We start from the raw sequence: 25,390 nt of genomic DNA, 5'->3' as shown, positions 1-25,390 counted from the left end.
TTTTCTCAAATAAGCGTTATTACACATATAAATATAATTTAAGATTTTTACAGTATAAATTTGTTCATTTGTTTAACAAGGCAATTATTATTATTATTATTATTAATATTATAAATTAATTAAAGCAGAACATATCATTTTATATTTATTATTATTATTATTATTATTACTATATCTACATATAAATAATTGTTTTAAACGTATTAATAAGATTCCGGTATTTTTGTATACAATAATGATAATAATAATAATAAATACTTTAAAAAAAAAAAAAAAAATTACGATCACAGGATAATGTTTGTTTGTTTGTTAGTTAATTAAATGTCGGAAGGTTGTTATTATTATTATTTTTTCTTTCGATCGATTAATTAAGGATAAACGCGATATTTGTGAAGGTTCATTGTGAAAATGAGTTCTTTTCCAGTACCGTAATCTCTTTCTTTCGAGGTACGGTTGAACTCATTATCCCAAGATCAGTTGAGCGCGGTCGATGTCAATAAGGCAACGCCGCGTTCGTAAAACGAATGCCGCTCTTGTCCCGCCGCGATGTTCAAATCGACCGTGAAAAGAAGTTCCGTTCTCGTCGAATTCAAATAAACGGGTAATGATAGTTTACCGTTCGATACGGCGGAAGCTCGAACCCAACGTAAAAGAGTCATCGGGAGCTCGGTCATTATGGCCGACGTCAAGTGAAGTTGATTATTCCTGCACTGAGCTCCTTGAAGTTTGAGACCGATGACGGCAAAACTGCAATCGTCTGCGTTAACGTCGTTACCGTCGGATATGGTTATGTCCAACACGAGTTCTTCCAGTGACCAACCGTTGGCTTGTGCCACGGATTGCCTCGTGGCGGTGACATATGCTTCCGGATTGAGGAGGCCACCGAGCCAAACGTTAAACGATTTCAACTCTTTGGCTCCTTTGTTGGATACCACTTTTGAAACTTCCTGCAGTTGCTTTATACGCTGACTGAAATCGGTTATCCATTGTATGACCGTGCAACCGCGAGGAACCGTGTACCTCCTCCAGTGACCAGGCAGTATACCTTTAACTAAATCACTGAGCATGGCTCTGTGATAGTTTGTTTGTTTCTTATCACCTCGGCATATCAAAGAAATATCTTCCAAGTCGTGAATGACGTCCGATAATAATTTAGAACCCAAATTAACTTCCCGTTCGAAATATCTATATATCGGGTCTTTAATATTTTCCACCGTTCTGCGCAACGTTTTAAGAGATTTCGGCAAAAGTTGCAACCACGTGGTTGCTGAATTGTGAAGAGTCTTCATCCAAGATGGCCTGCCATCTACATCTTGCACTATGGTCTGATCTAAACTTTCATCCGGAGAATATGCCAATTCTTCATCGTCCTCCAACTGTTGCATTTTCAAGAGTTTTCCAACTAAATCCGTTCCAAGAGTCGTAAGCAATACTTTTTCCGCATTGTTCGGAAGACCGAGCCAAGAAGGCGTCTGGCGATCCGATAAGGCTTCTATCCATTGTAAAAATTGATCCCTACGATTTCCGTCAGGCATGGTGATGTGACGCTGACCTCCGGGCCCTCCTGCGACTCCGTCCACGTTTGCCACCAACGCAAAGTCAGTTTCAAAACTTTTAGGCGTGAACAATTTCGCGAGAAAACTAGCGAGAAGCCTTTGATCGAAATCGTTGTCAATCTTTCCACCGTAAATACACTGCGAAAGAAGGGTCACCAACGCGTCCCAAGGTACTTTTTCAGGTGGTAAATTCGTTCTGCCCATGGCCGTGGCTTCGATCCAAGTATCCAGAGTGTCGCATGCAACTCTCAAATCGGATTCATTGAATTCATAATATTTAGCCCATCCCAAAGGAGCGTAACGAAGACGTTCTTGAACGATGGCGTGAAACCAAGCCAATAAGAAATACAACCTTGCTCTTTCGGACGGAGCTTTCATCATTCTTTGAGCAGACACAGTACTGAAAGTACGAAGTAAGTTGGCTCGAATACCCGGCGGCGGTTCGAACACGAAAATCCGACCCGCTCTCAATAAATTAACCGGAAGTTTAAGATTAATTTCCATCGTCAAGAATAAACGGAAATTAGAATGCGGTTGAATGGAGTGCAATTTTTTCTCGAGTTGGACCAGCCATTGAGGAGCCAAATGCACGTTCTTCAACAGGACCCACCGCCCTGATTTAACGGCTACATTTATGGCTTTTTCTGCTTGGCTAAATCCTTCGGCAGAACCAATGGCAATGCTCGCCAGAGGTACTTTTAATTCGACGGCTAAATCATCGACTCTGCCGGAAGCATCGTAACCCGGAACCGAACATAACAAAATGGGTACGTTGGCGCGAAGTTCCGACTCCCAACGTTCGGCCAAATTCAATTCTTTTTCAGCCATCGGCATGAAATCCTCGCCTAAAACTACCGATACAAATTGCGTTGCAGCTGCTATGACTCTATCCGGTCTAAATGTTTGTATGGCTAATAACTGATACATGGCGTCTCCTATATCGCTCAAAGTAACGTTTTCCCATAATTTGGGTACGTTTTGCTCGGGAGTGCTTTGCTGCAACCACGCTCCGAATTCGGGCATCGAAGTGATTATTTTGGCAATATTTCGGAAGGGTTTTAATTTCGTTGAAATTCGCATAATTGCTTCCAACTGTTCCTGATTGAGACCTTCGATTGCGGGAGGATTCACGTCTAGCATTCCTTCTTTTCCACGTAAAAAGAAATGAAATTCTTCGTCGAAAACACTCTCGTTGGGAACACCTTTCAAGTGTATGCGGCAAAGCAAGAGTGCAAACGTTAAACGATCAGCGTGTAACATACCTCTGGCGACTCTTTCGTAACAAACGGAAAATAAAGTTTTTGTTATGACTCCCAACCTGGCAGCGTTATCCGTTAAATTAGCCAATTCGGAATTATTATGTAAAACGGAAGAAAATATTTCGAGGAAAAATTTCAATGAGTATTGATATAAGAAATGTATTTGATTGAGACTGTCCATCGTGAAATATATGTTGCTGCAGGCTTGCGAGAGAGGAAGGTATTGAAGCGATACGGTTTCAATTTCCGCAATAACTTTATCAGTTTCTTCAACCTTCCGGCTAATATCTTCCGCTTCTTTCTTCAACGTTTCCAAAGTAGTAATGACGCTATCATCGTCGAGGATTTTACCTTTGGCGTCATTTAACGCTTGCAATAATGATTTTTCTAATTGGCGAAGACGCAAATGAAATTCTCCTTGAAGTTTCAATAAGTCCGAACGCTTTTCATCAATATCCGGCCGCTCAGCTTTCAAAACTTGATTCAAACACTGACTTTGAAGCGAGCTTCGTGTAACGGTAAAATTGACAAACGTAACACGGGAACAAATGTCCGGAGGAAATTCCACCGTGGGATCTCTGGTTGACAAAAAGATAACAAAAGAGGGAGACAAATCGATGTCCTGATCGCCCAACGTGATGAGCACTCTACCACCGGTTCTTCTCAGTTCCCGATTTAAAACCGGGTTCAAAATCGGATCGTAATTTTCAACGTCTTGTACCAATAACGGATTACCAAACCTTAGTGCCGATTCTAAATTCTTTCTGAACGAGTCGTCCAAAAAACTCGTTTTGGTAATTTTACGATCGGCAAATTCGTTCATGATAAACTCCGTGGCTTGTCCGGATGGATCGATTATTAGAGGATACCTGTTGAATCTCTTAAGCATGATAGCATTTTCGGTGCAAAGATCATCCGTGGGCAATGCATTGGCTTGCCAACGAAGACGTTCGTCCGGATTGGACAAATATTCCGTTCGGGCGATATCCAACCTGAATTGTATTCCTGCTTGTTGTAAATGATGACACCAAGTCGTAAACAAGTTTTGACGGTAGTGCTGATCAAAGTAACCGGCATAAGATAAGAACGCCGAAGACAATAAAACGTCTCCGATTATGCTCGACATTTGCGATTTGAATGTTTCGCTCGTGGATTCCCAACGTTCACTTTCGATTGCCAGGGAACGAAGGAGAGCTCGAGATCTGTCGACCTTTGCCTGTATATTTTCCAAATCGATTTTGATCGCGTGAGCTTGAGATATTAACAAAGCGTATTCATCCTTATAAGAACTGATGCTTTGTTCGAATTGCGAAATGAGATTTTTAACTTCTTCGTATTTATTTTTATTTTCATCCGCTTGAACTTCTAACGATTTTAATTCGTCCCGTAAAGGTTCCACACGTTTCAACATGTCTGCATAATTGATTTGAGCAATCGCCCACTTGACCATAGGGCCGCAAGCCAAACTGGCTCTGTTGACTTTTTCGAAATTGTAATCTGGATTGCTTAAATATTTAATTTTCATTTTCTCTCTCATTTCGTCGGTTATGCCTTCCGTACTGAAATTCTGAACGATGGAATTGATGAAATTTTCCCGCATTATGACGGCACGTATTGCCTTCCAATCGGTGGCATTTTCACCGAGGAGTAAACAAATCGATTCGAGAGCGAGTTTGACGATAGCCGGAGGATTCGCCATCGAACGAATTTCAACGAGGTATTGTTTCTTGATGGATTTAACAGCTTGTTGAGCATCTATGACGGCTGGTTCGACTTGCGCCAAATCAACCATGACATCTTCCCGTTTTTGAGCGATTTGAATCGTTTGCTTTTCCAATGCTTCCTGTATTTCTTCGCTTTGAAGTTTTTTCTTTTCCGCCTCGTGTTGATCTTTAACTATCTGACGAAGTTTTGCATTCGCCGCTTCGTTCTTTTCGTTAAGTTCTCGGGATTTGACAGCGAGAGACTTTTGCATTTCCTCGACTTGTTCTACTGTTTCCGCAATTTTATTTAAACCAACGTTCAAGTGCAACTGCTGTTCCTCTAAATCAGATCTTTTTTCATTGTATAATTTAACGAAATGATTAATAAAATCAAGGTAGTGACGAGGAGTGATTGTGGTCGTTCGACCTCCTCTCTTCGTGAGCCTAGCATTTGCTTTATGCAAAGTTTCGTGAACGTATACGAAAGCATTAATGACCGCTTCACGATGCGTCGGATGAGCTGGTAATCTATGATTTGTGATTGGAAGAGTGTCGGGTGGCGTCCACGTCGGACGATCTAAATCTATTCTGTTGGTGAATTCCATACCGACTTGATAGAGTGCTCCATCCGACCAATCACCGAACCAATTGAGAACGCAACGGTTAAATAAAGCAGGTGAAGTTGCGGCTCTATCTTTCAAACCTTCCGAACTTGGATTCATTGTAAATACAACGTGTAAATTTTTCATTACTTGCCCTGTAAACCATTTATATAATTCTTCATTAGAATCTAACATCAAACCTTCTCTTTGAGCTCCTTCTTTGCATTGAGTTATCAAAGTCGTGTATTCATCTCCTTCGAATAAACCGGGAACTTCTCCGTTGGCCAATAACGTATTCATTCGCTCGAGGAAACCAGACTCTAAAACATTTGACTCGTCTAGAATGAATGCAATTTTTTCGTCTTTGCATCCGGAGCGCTTTAACACGCTTCTTAAATCTTCGTCAAAGTCTTCACCGGTATATTTATTGTGGACTTTGATTTGAAACACGGAAAGACCATTCATCCAGGCTACGAATCTGGATAACGTTGTCTTTCCAGCTCCAGAAGCACCTATTAAAAGCAAATGTCCTTGGGGTTGCCTAAATATCCTGTCTATTCTTAAAACGTGATCTAAAACTTCATCGAATAATACCAATTGAACATCGAGTTCTTCTTCGTAGAAAACTTTGAGTCTAGCCTTAACATAATCTCTCAATTCTTCTCTGTTCACGGGCAAATAATCTTTTGTCAACCAATTACTGTATAGGATAGGTCTTGCCAACGCAGTTTCCTTGTTGATTCCAGGAAAGTGTTTTATGGCAACCGCATCAATATTTTCGTTTGTCCATTTCCGTTCGTGATCCTCGACCAAACGATCTTGGAATAATCTTAAAGCTTCGTGAGCCCATATCCTGACTAAGCCTTCCGACGAAATAGTATCCAAAGGACGAATAGCTTCACAAATTCCACGAACCCATCTTGTCATTTCACGAGGGGAGTAAACGTAATGAGGTTGCATGTCTTGGGTAAATTTTTCTTGGCTCACTAAATAAAATTCAACCATCGCGTTTGTCAAAGGCTCAGCAAATCCTCGTAGAGTGGGCACGAGTCTTAACATTGCACGACTGAATGTTCCGTAGATTTGTTTCAATGATGTTTCACCGGGATAATCAACGTAAATAACTGGAACGTGACGAAGGAATCTGTGCGAAAGAGGTTTTCTTCCAGGATCGGTGGGAGGATTGCAAGCACCCACAAATTGTATTCTTTCCAATGATACCCAAGCTTGATCGCTTGACCTGTAGAAACCCCGGTGTTCCACAAGCTGTCGTAAAAATGAAATGACTCTTTGAGTTCCGTATCTATCCATATCGGGTAAATTAATTTCGTCGCAAAACAAAATAAGCCATTTTCCCAATTGAACGGGAGAGAGTATTACACCATTGGGAGTTTTGCGGTATTCGCAGTAATGGTCAAAAGTTTTTAGTAACAATTCAGGTGTGGTAGCCGATGAAAAATTTAAACCGACAACTTCCATGTCTGGCAAAGCTCTGAGAGCCGAAAACAAAGTCATTGTTTTTCCAGATCCAGGAGGTCCACATAAGACCAACGGTTTATGTTCGGCTAGCCAAGTATAAAGCAATGATTCGTGACGGACAGTATCAAGAGTGGGAACCACGACATCCGGAGCGGCAACTTTGTGAGTTTCAATTTCGATTTGTGGTACTTTATTCGACCAGGGCGCCCAATCTCCGAGAACGTTGACTTCGTAATCGATAATAGGCAAGTTCGTAGAAACGGGTAAAGGAATAGTAGTGATGGATCGAATAAAGTCCCCAAGGTTGGAACGTACTTTTAGTTTTGAATCTCCCGAAAAACTCCACAACAAAGAGTACACCAAACATTTAGGGATGTACGCTTCCAGTTGTTCGTTGGAGAGAGGAAAATCGGGATGACTTTCATTATGTTCTAAAACATTTCTCACTCCTTGATTGAGCATCGAAAAAAGGGAATTAAGCGCTCGCAATCGAGTGAAATCCATTATGTGCTCTTGTTTTATAGCAAATTCTAAGCATCGCACGACAAGGGCATCAGGACCGAAATAAGGAGTTAAAATGAGAGCAACATCTCTTTGAACTTGCATTGTAGGACTCAGAACATCGTCCATTTTCTTCTCATTTGTTTTACTTCCAATACTTGTTTCCCTTTCATCTTCTCCCTCTAAGGGAATATTTTTAAGTTTTGAAAGATAATTTTCAAATATCATTTCGGTCAATAGGATATCTTCCGAAAACCAAACCATTCCACATCTCGAAACCGTAGCTAGGGTAGCGTATTTCAAATCCTGTACCTCGAACATTATACGAACGTTGGGTGGCAGCGATAACCTTTCCCCGTTCGGAAGAGTGAGGAGTTTGTTGTCATCCAAAACAGAATTTAAATTTTCAACCCATTCGGGATCGACATCCCCGTCGAATATTATCCATTGCCTTTTGTTTATTTCACCTCTGACGTTATCAATTATTTTACGGAGAATGTGAGTAAATAATCCATCCGTCCATTCTCGAGTGTTAGCATCCAAAACTCCATATAATGCCTCTTTTGAAATGGCTTTCGGATCGATGACGTGTGCAACTCCTTCTACGCCTTCAAGACGTTCTAATGCTTTTAACAACACTTTCCACGCGGCAGTTTTACCTGAACCACTTGGTCCAACCATCATTAATCCGTGATTCAAATTGCAAATCTGAACAGAAAAAAAAAAAAAAAAAAAAAAAAAAAAAATTAATCGACTTATAATTCATTTATGTAAACTTTTTTTTTCTTTAAATTTTACCTGATACAATTGCAAAACTTTTTCCATCCAAGCACCTCCTGTTTCTTCTCCTTCTCCACACGTCAAATATTCTTCTTGACAAACTTTCTTTATTTCTTCTTTTAATTTCGTCATTTCCGCTCGAGTGTAACTGACATTTGGAAACACGTCGGAGAGAAGGGAAAACAATAAAGGAATATCTTCTGCCACTAATTTCGGTACCATCGTTTCGCACACGGATTGAATTAAAATTGCTTGTTCGGGTAGATTTTCGGCAATGGACGCTTCATCCGTGTTCGAATCACCTTTATTTTTCAAATTTTCTTTTATCCGCTGAATCCGATCTCTTTTCACGTTGCCCGCAGACACCAAAACGGATTTCAAAGCACGAAGACCGAAATCGTAATGAGATTGATTCGACAATTGTTCGTCGCACAGTTTGAAAAACGGTACGATTTTGCAAGCGAGTTTTTCCGCCGAACGAAAACCTTGAGAGAAAAGCATGACTTCGGCGATGAGTTGACGATCTGGTTTCGTCATGGCGAGAGATCTGAATAATTTTTTCAAGTTATCCGGTAGATTCGATCTTCCCGCATAACCCGGATTCATTGTAATAAATATGGCCATATCCGTAGAAACTTTAACTTGTTTTCCAACGATCTCGACGGAAATGCTTCCTTCCTTTTGCGATTTAAGAGCTTCTTGAATGGCTTGAATCTAATTAAAAATTATGAAATCATTTTTATTTAAATATTTTCCAATTATATATTTTATTTATTTATTAACCAATCCCTTATGATGAAATATTATGTAAAAGAGATTAAAATGAATATCGAGAAGAAGAAGCTTAACAACTTCAAAACTTGACAACTTTAAAATTGCAACATTTTTTTTTTTTTTTTTTACACATGATAATTATTTTCTTATGTAAATGAGAATATAAAAGTATAAATTATTATATTATTTATAAATTACCTGTTGAGAAACGGCCGATAACATTCTTTCTTCCAAACGATTGAATTCGTCGAAACATCCCCAAGCACCGACTTGACACAAACCGACAAAAATCCTTCCCATAGCTTGAAAATCAAACGTTTCGTCGCAATTGAAAACCAATACGAAACGTCCCAATTGATGACCCAAAGCTTTAACGGATTCCGTTTTTCCCGTTCCGGCCGGACCAAAGGGTGATCCTCCCAAACGCGTTTCCAAAGCTTGCGTCATTGTCAAGTAACATCTAAAATGATTGGAAATTTCGTAGAGAAAAAAAAAAGTATAAAATATAAATAATTAAGGGATTTAGTCTCTTACCGATCGGTAAGGGGAGTTTGAACGAGTCTATCTTGAACTCCGAGATATTCGAAACCGTAGTAAAATTTCGCGTTGGCCATGTGAATGGTCAACTGTCGGAGGGCTTCCGTTTGACGAGGATCGAAATAAAATCTCATTTCGCAGAGCCATTCGAACGCTTTCGGACTAGTCACTCCGTTGCTGATAAGCCTTCGCGTAACCGTTCTCTTATGAACGAATTCATTAATTAAATGTTCTAATTTTTTCCGACGTAAAGGCGGTTGTTCTTGCAGTACGGAATCTGCAAGAATGTTGAGAGTCGCCTCGACCTAAAAATAAAAAATATTTTGTAACGAGTTGATTAATTTAAAGATTTCTAAAAAATATATATGAAGGTCGTTCCTAACCTGATTCAATACGTGTTCCAAAGGCTTCATATTACGATCCGTTGAATTGTGAATGTGAACGAGAGCTTCTTCGACATCTTCGGACCATAAAATTTGAGCGGCTAATACGACGATTTGAGCCTGATACCTATCGCACCACTTCATGTATTCTTCGGCATTTATCGGACCTTCTTTAAATTGTTTTATGTCTTTAACTGCATTCGCAAGGCAGGATGCCAAAGTTATTCTCATTTGTTTTTCAACAAGTGTAAGCCATTCGTTAATTTTAGGATTTTCTACGGTGGATATTTCTTCTGTAAAAATCACTTCTTCTCCCTCTCTCGAAGACAATCCTTAAAAAAAAAAATTTTTTTTTACCATTATCATTTTTATTTAAAAAAAATTTCTTACAACTTTAAAGTATTGGGTTGAAAATTACCCGTGATTACGGTATCCTCTTTACTAAGCGTTAAAGCGGCCACACCCGCAAACATTTTTTTAAAATGCTTTTGTAATCTTCCTATATTTTTACTATTTCCGATAATTTCAAGAAGATCTTCGTCTCCGACAAAATAAAATCGCGGAAATGAAGTCCTTTCTCTTTCCAAATATTCTCCAAGAGCTTTTTGAATTTTTCCTAATAAGTCGGCTAATCTTTCGAGAGATCTTTGAACGCCTGCGCAAATCCACGAATTACCGTAAAGTAAGCAATTGATTAGTTTTAATATCGAAGAAAAAAAAAAAAAAAAAAAAATACCTGGAATGTTAAGAACGTCTATAACCATTGGAGATTTCGATACTTTTTTCATCAAACCTAAAAATTCCGAACTGATGCTTTGAAATCTTGACGTTTCGACGGGTAATAAAGTTTTTATATCCGCGCTCCCCGAAAATATCCCTTCTAAATAAACCCATCGTCTTTGCACGTCAATCCAAACGTCGAATAAAGCATTTATCCTATTCAATTTTTCCTCCCACGTTAATGCTTCCTCTTCGAAAACTTTATAATACGGAGACAGTTTCATGGCTGCCACCGAATTTATGTGTTCCTTGACTTTATTGAACAAATCATCCCATCCTCGAATTATTTTACATTTGTTTTGATAATTTATCTAAATTAAAATAAAATAATATATTTCGACCCTTTACCCCTTTTCATAAAAAAAATTTTATTCGACGCTCCCTCGCTTACCATATCCAATTGATAGTGCTGCCAAGATTCCCGAACTTGTTTTAAAAATTCTTCAAGAGCCATTTCACCCTGCGCCACCAATATAATATCTTTAACAATAGAATCATTTTTCAAAAGGTTGACGTCCCAAACTTGACCCAAAGTCAATTCCGACAAAATCCAATTGACTTTCAAATGCTTCATCAATACTTTCCAATGACGTTCCTGAAAATAATCATTTTTATTTTTGTTTGACTTAAAAAAAAAGTAAAAAAATTTTTGTACAAAATCAAAATGGTAAGACTTTTACCTTAAGAGCATCTGATTTCAATTCCACGATCAACATGTTGACTTTGACGTAATTTTGAAGCATTTTTCTCACGAATTCGTAAGAAGCATATTGCCTCAGTCTAGCAGGAAGATCTTTGAGCTGAGTCAACAATGCATCCAATTGCTGTCTTAATTTACGGGGTTGAACGGAAAGCCATGGCTTTTCCCTTATTTCATCAATTTGTGACCAAATACTGGATAATTCGGACCACACTCCTCTCAAATCTTGCATTTCTTCAAATACGACCTGCATTTTATCTTCACTTGAACTTATACCACCGGGTTCCTACAAAACGAATATATGAAAGTTTAAAGATATAAATTGTAAACATTAAAATAAAGGAAAATTTACTGTATTCATAATACTCACCTGTAACTCTAATGCTTCTTTTGCTTTGGAAACATTATCCCTCTCTTCTTTCAATTTAGAAAATTTGGCTTCGAAGGTTTGCAACTGACGCAATGCATCGGATGGCCTTATGGAACCTTCCACGGGTTTCGTTTTTTCCCATTCGTTGAATAAATCAGAAGTTCTCGCTTCGACCAATTTATTTTCGGCCACAATTTTCACCTGGAAAAATTTGTAATAAAATTAATTTTTTTTTTTTTTTTGTTCCCCCTCTTCAATTTTACTGAAAAGCAAACAACGCAATCCCACGACCTACCTGTAAACTTGCAACTTGAGTTTGTATCGATGAGTCTTTTCGTTTGATTATTTCATTAAATGCGCTCCATTCTCCCTCTATATTATCCACGTGAAGCCACTGTTGAGGAAATTGAAATCTTTGCCTCTCTAAAATTCTTTGACTTTCTCTATAGAGTTCGACTTGCTTTTCCCATGCCTTCATTTGCTTTTTTAAAGATTGGACGTAGGTGATAAAAGTGACGGCATCCGAAGTACTGGCTGCTTCGATCGACTGTTGTTCCAATTCGGTTCGCGACTTGTTGACCTAAATGTGCAAGTGAAATTCAATAATTACAATTAGTTTACATAAAATCAAATGCAATCAATATTGAATAGTCAACTCATCATGTGATTAATTACCTGAGCATGAAATGAATTCATTTCGTTGCCCAGTAAAGCTCCAAATTTTGCCAAGGTGTCCTTGTGCCACGAATCATATTTAAGTGAAACTTTACTTTGAACTTTGGCATAATCGAAAACAACGGGTCCGAATTCTCTTCTCGTTTCACTCGTGTCGAACGTTGTTCTCGTTTTTTTAATATCATTAAGACATTTCATCCACAAATTAATATCTTGCCCGAGTTTACCGTAAACGTTATCAGCTTGAAGGTCCCAAAGCGCTTGATAACAAAACCATTCAGCCGAATAGTTTTGAACCTTAAATAAATAATAATAATAATATAAATAAAATTTTTTTGTTAAATTAACAAAGAAGTAAAATTAAAACCTTGAAGTACCTCTTTAATTTTATATTCTATAGCTTCATAAGCCTTTGCTAAAACTTCAGGTCCACCCGGCAACTTTGTCAACAAATGTTTGTACGATTCCAAAGTAGGCTTTTCTAAACCGACATGATATCGAGAACTTTGAAGTCGTTGCTGCGAAGTGACTATTGCTTGCCAAGCGAACATTTGTTGCATTAATTGAAATCTCGCTTCCTCAATGCTGGGAAACAAATACATGGCTTGATTTTTAATTCTGACCTCCAACACCATTTGTGGTATTTGAGGTTCGCCTCCTAAAAAAAAAAATCAAACGAAATTTAAATTAATCCATTTTCAATATAAATTTATATAAATTTTATTTTGAACTCGCACTAAATATCGAACCTATTTTTTTAGGATTCTCAGTGGGTAAATCAGTGTCCATTGTGAGATCTATATCTTTTTTCTTTCCCTTAAGAGTATCGGTCCAAGCTTCAATTCCAGCTTGAAGCCTGGCAGCCATGTGCTTTTCAACATTTTCATATAACTTTTGAACCCATATATGAAGGTTGGAATATTGTCTTAAGCTAAGTTCATCGACAGAATGTTGTATTTTACTAAGTATCTCGGAGAAAGTCTGAGCGCTATAAGCACACGTTTCCAAAGATCTGACATCCAAATCCAATTGTTCTTCAACAACTAGCAAGTCCTCGACTTTTTCTTGAAAACTGAAAACCGTTTCCGCCAATCTTTCAACGTAGGGATCAAGCTTGTAGCTTTCCCAAACTAAATCTATTCCTTCGGCTATCAAATTTTGTACGTCTTGTCGCATTCCAGCAACAAGTGGAGCTATTATAGATTTATGTTCAATTTTTTCAAGCGTCCGCTCGTACGTCCTAATGCTTTCAATTAAAGAAATAGCAAAAGGATATAAAGTATTCGCTTGATGCGCTTTATTAACGATGGCAAGAGGAACTCTGAAACCCAAGTGTCTCAAGTTTCGGACTTCTTTGGACAATGTTATTATTTCAGGCAGAAAGTTTACTTTGAGTTTTAATATATTTCCGCGTCCGGTTCTGGAACGGGCTGTTTCGATGGTAAAAATTCTTCCCGAAACTCCCATGTTTCTTTGCTGGACTCGTCTAGCCCAATCTTCGAAAATTTCTGTTGTATTCAATTTTAGTCGAAAACTATCTCCATCAGCTTTAAGTTTCTGTCCCTCGATGTGATTTTCCCAACCTTTACCTAAAATAAAAAAGAAATATTATTAGTTAATTGAAAAAAAATTATAAATAACATTTAAGCATTTTTTTAATTTACCTAAAACATCTTCAACTCTTCTTAAATATGCCGTCAACTGCCTATCAATTTGCTGCGCCCAAATAATAGAACCGGCAACCGGAGGAATATCCCTAACTCTACTCATTCGACACGCTTTGCTTTGAGGATATTGAACCTTGAACTTTTCGTGTAAAGCTTCGATGTCATCTTTGACCCTTTGAATTAATTGAGTTTGGTATTCTCGAATAGCACCTCGAATGTGAGGTCTCACAAATAAAGCATTGAATCGTGAAAAAATTCTAAACATTTCATTTGCATTTTTCGCAGTACCTAAAAAATATAATTTTTATAAAAGCATGATTATTATTTGATAATTTTAAGAATAAATGTCGAATACGAAACACACTAACCGAGTTGATCTCTTAAATGAGCCGTTATTCTTGCTTCGACCCTATCTATTCTATCTTCGTATCTTTGAACTGCCGCATCCCATAAAGCGTTACCTTCTTTAGATATATCTAAGCAATCAACCTCTTTAACGTTATCGTAAGCGAGATTAACCTCTTCTATAGCATTCGCGTCAGCTGTTTCCAAAATTTTTAATCCTTCTTCGACCTAAACATAAAATTGATAAATAAAAATCGTTTTTGGCTTGAATATCAAATGTTCAAGTTATAAAAAAATCACCTCTTCAGAAGACATTCCATCTTCGACATTTCTCTTGCCAGCAGCAGACACAGGAGGTAAAACTCTTACAATAACAGAACGCAACTGTTCGTGTTGCCTCCTAAATCTTCTCATTTGTTCCATTCGATTTTGAAGTCGTTTGTGAGAAGGAAGAATTCTCCATACTAGTTTTATGTTTTCATCTCGTTTTTTTTTCATTATATCTCTCAACAATCCTTGCAACTTATCGTATTCGTCCTCCCATGTAGTAAATATATCAAAACATTGAGTGAGAACTTTTTCAAACTCATCAAATGGCTTGTGCATAAGAAGCCTCGTGCCCAAAACTTTAAGAAGTTGAGAACTAAGATCTCGTGAAATGGCCTCAACAAGACGCAAAGCTCTTTGAATCGGATATTTTGTGGAACGAATTTTCCTCAAATGATTAAATATCATTTCGACTGCCACTCGAATACGTTCCAGTTCAGTTGCTGAGAGTAAATCGTTGATTGGAAAGTCTTTCATTAACGGATTGTAATCATTTACAGTTGCCAAAGCTTGCTTTAAACCTTTAATGAAAATTACAACACAATTTTATTATTTTAATTATTATCCAATCCGAAGAAAATTTCATAATGCAGATCAGTAAATGGTGAAAAAAATTTAAGATTGATGTTAAAATTTGTGTCAGTAATAAGATGATGAAATTTACCGGTATCGGTATCAAAACTAACAGTAGCGTGAAATCTTTTCCCGTGTTTTAATATATCCAAAGTTAATGTCACTTCTGGGCTTTCACGTTTTTCTTGGATTCTGTATAAAGCTCGTTCTAAATTCAACCAAAAGCTTATTTCTTGAAGTGCAGTGCCTGAAGATGGATCACGATCTAATTTTGTTACCTGAAAAAAAATTGTTTTGCTTAATAAAAACTTTAAGAAAATTCAGAGTCTATAACTTAATGCCAATGGTCTGATTAAAATGTTTTGGTCTTTTGCCTACTTGCAAATCCTTCACAATTATTGCTCGTATAAATTAGAAAAACAAATTGTGTGAAGCATAAGAATTTATGAATCATTGTAGTGAAACATAATTTAAAATGCCATAAAGGGCATTCATTCTAAATGATTAGAATAATTATAAAATTTCACACATTATTAAACGAGAAAACTTTTTAAAAGGGTTACACTTTATAATTATTATTTACTTTTTGAATTTCTTTGATCCAACGATTAACACCATTTTGTAACTGATTTAAAAAGGTTGAATCCTCGACTAAATCACCGAAATCTACGACTTTTGGTTTTCTTCCTTCTTCGCTACATTTTTTAACAACATTCGCTACAGATGGATGAACTTGTAATGATATTTCTGGTATATCGATGTTTTGTTGTAAATGAAGAAGACCCATTTCAAGTTCTGTCATTTTCTTTTCCACAGATGGTACCATTTTATCTCCCTCTCTTTCAGCTCTTCCAGATTCTTTAATGTAAGATTTAAAATAAGGAGCCAAACTTTTACTGACAAATGCATGAAGGGTTTCATATGGTGAATCTTCACTGAAATTTATGACTCGAATCTGATAAATAAAGAAAACAATAAGCTTAGTAAGACTCAATTTTAAAAGCAAGTGCTCGAGAATATCATTTATTGATTTTTATACTAAAATGAAATAATAATGTACAAAAATTCAAGAGTGTTGCTTAAAACCTTAAATAATTGCTTACCTGAGACATAACAGGCTTATCAGCTTCGATTACATTAGCTCTTTTGATACACACAACACTTGTAATTTTGGGACTGTAATGAACATCATTTGATATAGTATAGATTACATCTTCAGCATTTTCATTTTGATCGGAATCTTCATCTTTGACAGAACTCCTTTGAGTACAGAGTACTAATGCTTGAGGATCTGATATAAATTTTTTTATAGATTCCTGTTTTACATAAATAAATTATTTTACATTCAGAGAAATACATTTCATAGAAATGAATAAGAAAAGCAATTGCTGACTGGTAATATTTTCTACCTGATTAGATGTTTTACGAAGAGCTTCTAAAAAAGCAGGAGGTGTCACTTTTTCCTCAAAGTGCAAAGTGACAATTTGGTTAAGACACTCAACAAAATCAGAATATTCTATTACTGACACATTTTCAAGTTCGGGTGGAGGCTCAATGGCACCCCCCTCATTAAAATCTCCAGAAGACATGATAAATACTATGTCGGTTTTTTTTTTTTTAACAGAAAAATATTACATAGTTTATAAATGAATTTGACAAAGCTCTGTAAAAATGTTACAAAAACAACCGATTCATTTTAATGGGCTTGACACGTCCGCGTGTGGAATAATTTAATAATAATACTGAAAAATGTCAAGAAAACCAATCACCAAAAGTTCAATATAATATCAATAAGTTAATGTTTTAATTATACGATTTCATCAGGTTTTAGTAAAAAAAAAAGAAAAAAAAATTGAATGAAAATCTAATAACAAATATAAGTGTTTAATAAAAGACTAGTTGTAGAACCCACAAAAAAGCAAACCTGTTTTTTCTTGGCTGATGACAAGTTTGTTTCTAACTTAAGCATGCGCTCTAAGTTTTTGTGGGCTCGACCAAAATTCTCATCGTCTGCTATCTGGTTAGATAGATGTATGTGTACCTTAGAAAAACCCAAAATGGCTCATTTTTTAAAATTAAAAATGCGGTTTATTTTATATTTATGGTTTTCCCATATTTATGCCATTTTGTTCATCTTTTTCAATTCCTTCTTAAAATAGAATAATACTTATGAAAAAAATTTTTCTTTATTTAATTAAAGACCTATTAACTTTACCGTAGCAAGTTTGGAGACGATAACAATGTAATTTAATAAAAATTAAATGAAAATTTATAATAATAATAATAATTTGTAATTGAGTAGAGAAATATTACGTGGATATGTAACGAATATGATGTAAATCGGTCTTAGATAAAATTAAATTAAAGATAAAAATTTATCGTGGCAAAAAAAATCTGTCGCGAAAGAACAAATGTAAACCAAAAAAATTATTTTCCCATTATTCACGGAAATTGCATGTTTTTTTTTTAAAAAAAAACCGGTCGGTGCACTTTTTCCAACCACCTCGAAGGTTTTTTTTTTTTTTTGCTAGGTAAACACGTAGATAATTTAAAGACGGTCGTAAATGAAAGGGAATTGATGTAAACGACATTACAAAATTGAGTTTACCTTAGTGGCCCCACTCCACATAACCGTTCTGACCAATGGGCCCAACAACAATCAGTTCCTCGTGAATCTTCCGTCAGTTCAAACGGCTTTTAGTTCACATTTCCATTCGTCGTCTGCACACCAAAAACTTTTTTTATTTTTTATTTTTTTTTTCGGAACTAAGTTATCATCATTAATGTAAGTTACAATTATTATTATTATTATTTCGTATCATCTTTTTTTTTTTTTTGGAAATCAATTATTATTTTAAAATCAACGTTTTTTAACTGAAATCCTACACGAACGATTTTTAAAAATGTCGTGTAACTAGAGAAATTTTTCAAAAAATCATTTCAAGTAATTCATCGTTTAAAAAAATCCACGTATCATTATTAAATAATAAATTTTTTTGATTTGACACAATGATAATTATAAAATAATACTTTTAAAAAATTAAATTAAAAAAGAAAAACGTTTTTTTTTTTTTTTTATGGCATTAAAATAAAATGAAAGTTTTTTTATTTTTAAACTTCCGCTCATTCATTTTATTTCTTTTCTAATTTAAAACGTTAAGAAATAAAATAATAAAATGAATGTTTGTTGTTTGTTGTTGTTGTTGTTTTTATTAATACCAAAAAATAAAATTTTTTAAACAAACGGTTAACGGTTAAAATTTACACAATTTTTACGTTTTAAAAATTTTTTTTTTTTTTTAAAATAATATAATTGTTTATAAAAATTAATTAAATTTGTTAACGACCTAGATTTTATATAAGAAAAATTTTTATTTTTATTTTTATTTTTATTTTTTTTTGCCTACTTTTCTGTTAAATTTAGCACATTATTTACTTTCTTATACACAACTTTTATTTTGAATTAATTATTTAAAAAAAATTTTTTTTTTTTTTTTTCTTACTTTCCAATAAGTAATTATCCAAATGGTGAAAATTCATTATAATACCGGCGTTAAAATATTAAATAAAATAAAATTTTAAAAAAAAGAAGAAAGTTTATAAGGATTACAAAATTTCGAGGTAACTTATTTTAAAAAAGAAAGAAAGAAAGGAAAAACATTCAAATTTTAGCCAAAAAATTAAGAATATTTCGTGACTATGAATAACCCAGTTATTATTATTTTGTTTGTTTGTTTGTAACAAACGAAATTTATAAAAAACAACAACAATAATATGGGATTATTAAAATTTAAGTGTAAATAAAAGTATTCGAGCTTAAAAATATTGCATTCAAGCAAAAGATGAGGAAGAGAAAGTTTTTTATGTGTCCAACAAATTATTATTATTATTATTATTATCATTACGATTACTCAACTAATTATTTTAATGTTTGTCATATAAAATAAAGTAAAAAATAATTCAAATTTAAAACTATTTTTTATTATTCGATTCATACCATTAAATAATTAAATTGTTTGTTATTCAATTTACAACAAACAACAACAACAACAACAACGTGTATTATTTTTACGTAAAAGTTTTTTTTTGTTTAAAAATGTATATAATTATAAATCGACCGACATTTTAATTATTTTAGAAAATGGGGAAGGGGGAGGGGGGAATGGGGGGAAGAAAAAATTCATTTCTTGTAAATTTGATTCATAATATTTAACTGTGCGAAATTTTTTTCATTATCTTTTTATTATTATTATTATTATTATTATGCAACTTCCTTTAAAAGATCACTTGCTTTCTATTTAAAAAAAAAATAAAAAAAAATTTTGCAACATATTAAAATTCAAATCTTTTTTTTTTTTTAAACGTTTACTCTTCTTGTTCGTTATTTACACAATCATCTTCGATAATTTAATGATCTTGTCACATTTATTCGAATATAGTTTTTATTTTAAACAGAAAACCACGATTTCTTGTTTTTTTTTTTTTTTTTATTCTATTGCACAATTTTTCTTTTTTTTTTTTAAATTCTATTTTCATGATTATTATTATTATTATATTCCGTAATAAAAATTCAATGTTATTCTATCTATCCTTCTCTCTCTCTCTCTTTCTCGTTCCAGCACAATCGAAATCGTTCGATCAATCGATCAATCGAACGATTTTTTTTTTTAAACGGGTCAAATATGATTAGTTATCAAAAAAAAAAAAGTAAAAGTAATAAACCCAATTATTATTATTATTATTTTTTATTTATAAATAAATAAATTATTAATCGATTCCGTGATATTTTATTTTTTTTTATAAGTACGTGAGTATAATGTTAATTGTTTGTTGTTAAAGATGAGAACCATAAATCTTTTTTTTTTTTAATCGAGAAGGCGGTGAAGGACGACCATGGGGATAGGATAGGGATATAAGAGCAGATTTTTTTTTTTTTTTTTTTTTTATTAATTTGTTTTCGGGTTATAAGTTTTTTTTAAATACTGGATTTGACATCGAATATAAAATAAATAAATAAAAAAATTGCAATTGTAATAAATAAAATATTATTTAAATAAAATTATTACATAAGAAGAAACAAACAAACCGCGAATCTTTAGGTGGGGGTCAACAAGTCTCCCTTGCCTGACACTGACATTTTTTTTTTTTTTTTTTGACTCATTCTCGAAATATCACCGGTATTTTGATAGTATTGATGACATAGCAAACAAGTTAAAGGTCGCAAAAACATCTCGAAATTAATACGTGGCCACCCTTTATAATATTATATAAATTTATTCATTTTAATAAGAGAGAGAGAGAGAGCATCATCGTTATTCAATCATGACAAATTTTAAAAAACAAATCAAAAGAAGTGTCCTCGAATTAGAAATAAAACAAATAAGTTACGGCTTGTTTTTCAAATCAAATCGAATTAAATTAATAATAATAATAATATTATAAGAGTCGTTTGTCTATTTGGTGTAATGGCGGCGAGGAGAGAAAAAGATGTCAAAGGAAAACGAGTCAATTTCGATAAAAGAGGCCAAGGTGGATATTATTATAATTTTTTTTTGATCATCAAAGATTTGAGATTACTTTATTAAAAAAAAAAATTATAATCTGGCATTTAATTAATATGAAATCCCAATTAAATTTTGCAAATATTATAATAATAATAATAATGTCGATGTTGAAATAATGAAGAATTAAAACCGATCATTGCATAATTTCTGCATGAGTAACATGGATGAGAAATTTCTTCTTTTTTTTGCCATCTTAATATTATTAATTATTATTAAATTAAAAAAAAAAAGAAAAATGAATCCGACAATGGAAAACATTATTTATTCCTTTATATTATTAGATTTTTAGTCCGCACCTTAAAATAATGGCAAAGGCCAGATGATGAATACCTAAACAAATTTTTAAACAACAACAACAACAACAAATTCTGATATCCTTTCTACCTATTTATCGTCGATGGATTTCAAGGTTTTTTTTTTTTGCTCCGAACAAAAGTTTTTGTGATTAAAACAAAAGAATAAAAAACATCAATGGTGTCTGTATCATCATCATCATCATCATCATGTGTATTTAACATACCATAAAAACCGTTGAAACTTCATTTCAAATATTTAAATCGATCGTTTAACAGAAAAATAGGTATTGCGTTGGATGGTACCTTAAATTATTGCATTTACCGAAGCGTTCATAGCGTATTAAACTTTCACTCTCATCTCTATAAGTAGATCTCCCCTCCCCCCACGTTAATCCTCAATTTTTTTCAATGGATAAGTTAAATAATGTGAGTCTCGAATATTTATGTCAACAACAATGTAAAAAAATAAGTTTTGTGTAAAAAAAAAATGTAGTTTAGTGAAAGCGCGTTTTTTTTTTTTTTTTTTTTTTTTTACGGTTCGATAATGTGAAATTGAAAATTCATAAATTAATAAATAAATAAATAAATAATTTTTTTTATGTTTTTATGTTTTTGTTTTCAGTTGACAGTTATGTTTATAAGCACGTTATTATGCGTGCTTCTGGCAAATACAGTAAGCGGCCTAGAAAATGGCCTTGCAAGGACGCCACCGATGGGTTGGTTAAGCTGGGAAAGGTTCAGATGTAACACGGATTGTAAAAATGACCCAGATAATTGTATTAGGTAATTATAAAATTCGTGTGAAATTTTTTTTTGGAAATCGATAAAAGGTATTAGGATATTTATTATTATTAGGGTAAAAGGTATTAGGTAATTATAAAAATTCGTGTGAAAATTTTTTTTTTCTTTTTTGGAAACCGATTGAAAACTCATCGTTCGTTAATTTACATACTACCATACTTCTTTTTTTTTTTTTTAAAGAAAATTTAAATTTTTTTCTTTTTGTAAAGTTGTAATAATTTCGTAATCGTTATAAAAAATTAATTAGGTGTGTCACATTATTAAAACAAATGATTAGAATTTTTTTTTCGTTTTACGATAAAGGAAATTTTTTTTTTTAATTAATCGTAATAAATTAGTATCGTGTGAAAAATTTCATAGTTATTATTATTAATGATTGTTCTTGTTGTTTTTTTTTTTTTTATAAACGCCTAATAAGGATTTATTACAACGTATTTAAACATTATGTAATATCATCGTAATGATAACAAACAACAACAACAACAACTATTATAAATCCGTGTGATTTTTATTCCAGCGATCGATTGTTTCGTAAAATGGCAGATTTGGTTGTGTCCGAAGGATACGCTGCTGCCGGTTATAAATATATTAACATTGATGATTGTTGGTTAGAAAAAGAAAGAAATTTTGCTGGACAATTGGTGGCAGATCGTGAAAGATTTCCCTACGGCATAAAAGACCTCTCGAATTATGTAAGCCTGTTTGTTTACAACTACTTTTAAAAAAAAAAAAGTATATTAAATAATAATAATATACTCGTTTACTCAGATACATAGCAAAGGTTTGAAATTTGGAATTTACGAAGATTATGGAAATTACACGTGTGCAGGTTATCCGGGAATTTTAGGACACCTTGAAAAAGATGCTCAAACTTTTGCTTCGTGGGATGTTGATTATGTTAAACTCGACGGATGTTATTCTCATCCTGCCGAAATGGATTTAGGTAAGTGATCATTTATCTAAATTATTATTATTATTATTATTATTCGTGGGGGTCAGTCATGCAGTAGACAAAAGAAAAAAATATACTTACAAACTTCCTGGTTCCCAGTAAGAGTAAATATTTAATCGTTTTTCTTCTTCTTCTTCTTCTTCGCGATGCTGCCTCTCGAGGTGACCTTCACCACCATTAAATCCAGAATCTTGATCCGGTCGATGATTTTTCCAAACAAGAATTTTCTAGAAAAAAAAAAAAAAAAAAAATTGTTCTTATTTATTTTTTTTCTCTCTCTCTCTCTCATTTGATCTAAGATTGTTTGTTTCAAGGTTGTTTATGTAATTCAGCGTATGAACAAACTAAAAAAAAAATAAAGTGATGTGCAACAAATTATGATTTTTTAAAATCATAATAATAATAATAATAATAATAATAATAATAATAATAATAATAATAACAAAAATTTTTAATTTTATTGCCTAATTTAATTGAATTTTCAAAAAAAAAAAAAAAAAAAAAAAAAAAAGTAAAACTTGGTCGAAAACAGAAAGAAAATTACTTAACGATAAATAAAAACTTTCTATAGTATCGCTTAGTTTATTTTTTTAAACGGGGGGAAGAGGGGAGGGGGATGGGGGGATGGGGGGCACAAAAACATTAACGCTCACGTCCGAATGGCAAAAAAAAAAAAAAATACTATTGAGAAATGATGACGATAAACTGTGTGTAATAAATAAATTGAGAAAATTTTAACCTAACCCAGAACAATTTTCCCTTATATCATCATCATCATCATCATCATCACCACTTATAAAACACGCCTACTAAACATCATTATTATTATTATTATTTATTTTATCGAATCCATGAATGAAAAATTAAAAAATATATAATTAGATGTTTAAAAGAAACATGAAATGAAATCGTAGTGGAAGTAAAAACGAACTTTGACCCTTAACCTTAAAGGCATAAGAAATATTATAAGAAAATTTCGGTCACGTTTTATTAAATTCGATTTTTATCAATTATTTATAACAAAAAAAAAAATATATTTATAATATTGAGAGTATAAAAAAAAAGAAAGATGGCGAACGAAATGAAAAATAAAAAATTTTTTTGTGAGAAAATTTAAATGCCAAGGACAATGGGATCGGGAAAATGATCCAGCTTTAACTTATCAAAGACTGGAGAAATTTTTTAAATAAAAACGTTAAAAATAAATTTATTGAATTATTTATATAGTTTTGGGGATGCCATAATGTTAACGACCCAAGTCCATCATCAAATGAAGGCTAAATGAGTACTAATACGTTAATTATCTTGATGACATTAAAAAACCTACGCGAATAAGGATGCTTGTGCGTGTGCGTGTGCGTGTGTCTTGTGCGTGTGTGCAACTTAAAAAGTTTAAAATAATAAAACCGAAAAAACAAAATTATTAAAAAATTACAAATGTGGTTTGTCCGGGAAAAATGATTTTTATGGAAAATTTTGTCTTTTTTCCCCATCAAATCTTTGGAAATTCTAACAATTATTTAAAATATGATAATAATAATATCTAAACACGATGAAATTTATTCCAGTTTGTTCCAGTTTGTTGGGAGTATCCAGCTTTTTTTTTTTTTTAAATGATTTCCATAAACTCGACGTTATCTTATTTACCATTATTATTATTATTCGATATGAATCCTCGCTAGAGTCCCATTAGATTTACATTTAATCATTCTGGAAAAAAACTTCGGGTAAAAATTATTATTATTATTATTATTTTCGTCATCCTGGAACGTAAAAAAAAAAAAAAAATAAAAATAAATTTTTTTCGATGAGCAATCCAACAAAATTCCCAATTTAAAAAAAAAAACGAACCGGAAACGTTTTTATTGTCAACGAACCGGACGTCGAACTGGAATTTTTTATAATATTATCATTATTATTATTATTATTATTATTATTATTTTAATTTGCGGAAATTCAGAGAAAAATTTAAATTTAAAATTTTTTTATCTCTCTTATTTTTATAATAATAATAATAAATTATTTATGTGAGAAAGGTTGGGAGAATTGCGGAATTTTAAATAATAATGATAATAATAATAATTTAAATTAGGTTTTTATATCATTATTATTATTATTATTATTATTATTTAATTCGAATTTCGTTGAGTAATAAATAAATAATATAAAGGTCAAAATTTAATTCGTGAGAAATTTAATTCGAGGCAAAAAAAAAAAAATTTGTGTGTGTGTGATTTCCTTGATCTGACAAAGACGCCATATTTGATCCTTTTTTTATTTAAAATAAAATTAATAAATTATGTAATTTTTCGTAGATTGTCAAAAAAATATAATAATAATAATAATAATTTTCTACTGATTCCGTGATAATCGATGCCGAAAGGGTTTAATATGTAATAATCAGAGAGAAAAAAAAAAAAAAAATTCCAGTTGACAAGAAAAAAAATCCTGTTTCACGCGTTTTATTTAAATAATAATAATAATAATAATAGTAATAATAATATTTTTAACGAAAAGTTTTATGTAAAAAAACTTGAAGTGAAAGAGGATAGAGAGAGAGAGAGAGGAAAAAGGATACGGCTTAATGTGTGACCTAAAGTAGTATGACGTGTCATTGGAAACAGGATGACAACATAAAAAACAGGACACCATACGGATGTGTTGTCTGCAAATTCTTATTTAATAAAATAAATTAATTATTTATTCGAAAAGACGTTGCTCCTGAAGGGGGAGAGGGGAAGAGAGGGGGGAGTGGGGGGAGTGGGG

At 33.1% G+C, this 25,390-nt stretch overlaps 2 protein-coding genes across 2 annotated transcripts in view; one reads left to right on the top strand and one right to left on the bottom strand.

The window, feature by feature from the left end:
• Nucleotides 1-473: 473 nt before the first annotated feature.
• Phum_PHUM061490 (dynein heavy chain, cytosolic, putative) lies at nt 474-16,123 on the bottom strand (the record flags this gene model as incomplete). Its single annotated transcript, XM_002423435.1, has 20 exons — nt 474-7,808; nt 7,899-8,594; nt 8,853-9,114; nt 9,189-9,496; nt 9,575-9,906; nt 9,993-10,229; nt 10,311-10,665; nt 10,746-10,949; nt 11,035-11,340; nt 11,425-11,625; nt 11,720-12,004; nt 12,100-12,396; nt 12,477-12,757; nt 12,849-13,688; nt 13,764-14,054; nt 14,135-14,339; nt 14,412-14,959; nt 15,103-15,289; nt 15,595-15,966; nt 16,115-16,123. 20 exons carry the CDS (start codon nt 16,121-16,123, stop codon nt 474-476), a joined length of 13,551 nt encoding a protein of 4,516 aa, XP_002423480.1.
• Nucleotides 16,124-21,502: 5,379 nt separating this feature from the next.
• Phum_PHUM061380 (alpha-N-acetylgalactosaminidase, putative) overlaps nt 21,503-25,390 on the top strand; it is a gene marked incomplete at both ends in the record, with an annotated part of 6,472 nt that continues 2,584 nt past the window's right edge. The window contains 3 exons of the mRNA XM_002423434.1: nt 21,503-21,654; nt 22,190-22,364; nt 22,441-22,615. Of these exons, the coding sequence (XP_002423479.1) occupies nt 21,503-21,654; nt 22,190-22,364; nt 22,441-22,615 (502 nt within the window). The remainder of the gene's footprint in view (nt 21,655-22,189; nt 22,365-22,440; nt 22,616-25,390) is intronic.

Source organism: Pediculus humanus, genomic scaffold (assembly GCF_000006295.1).
Source record: "Pediculus humanus corporis 1103172107410 genomic scaffold, whole genome shotgun sequence".
In the NCBI taxonomy this organism is placed as follows: domain Eukaryota; kingdom Metazoa; phylum Arthropoda; class Insecta; order Psocodea; family Pediculidae; genus Pediculus; species Pediculus humanus.
The sequence above is the reverse complement of the archived record's forward strand: the minus strand, read 5'-3'. Positions and strand labels throughout refer to the sequence as shown.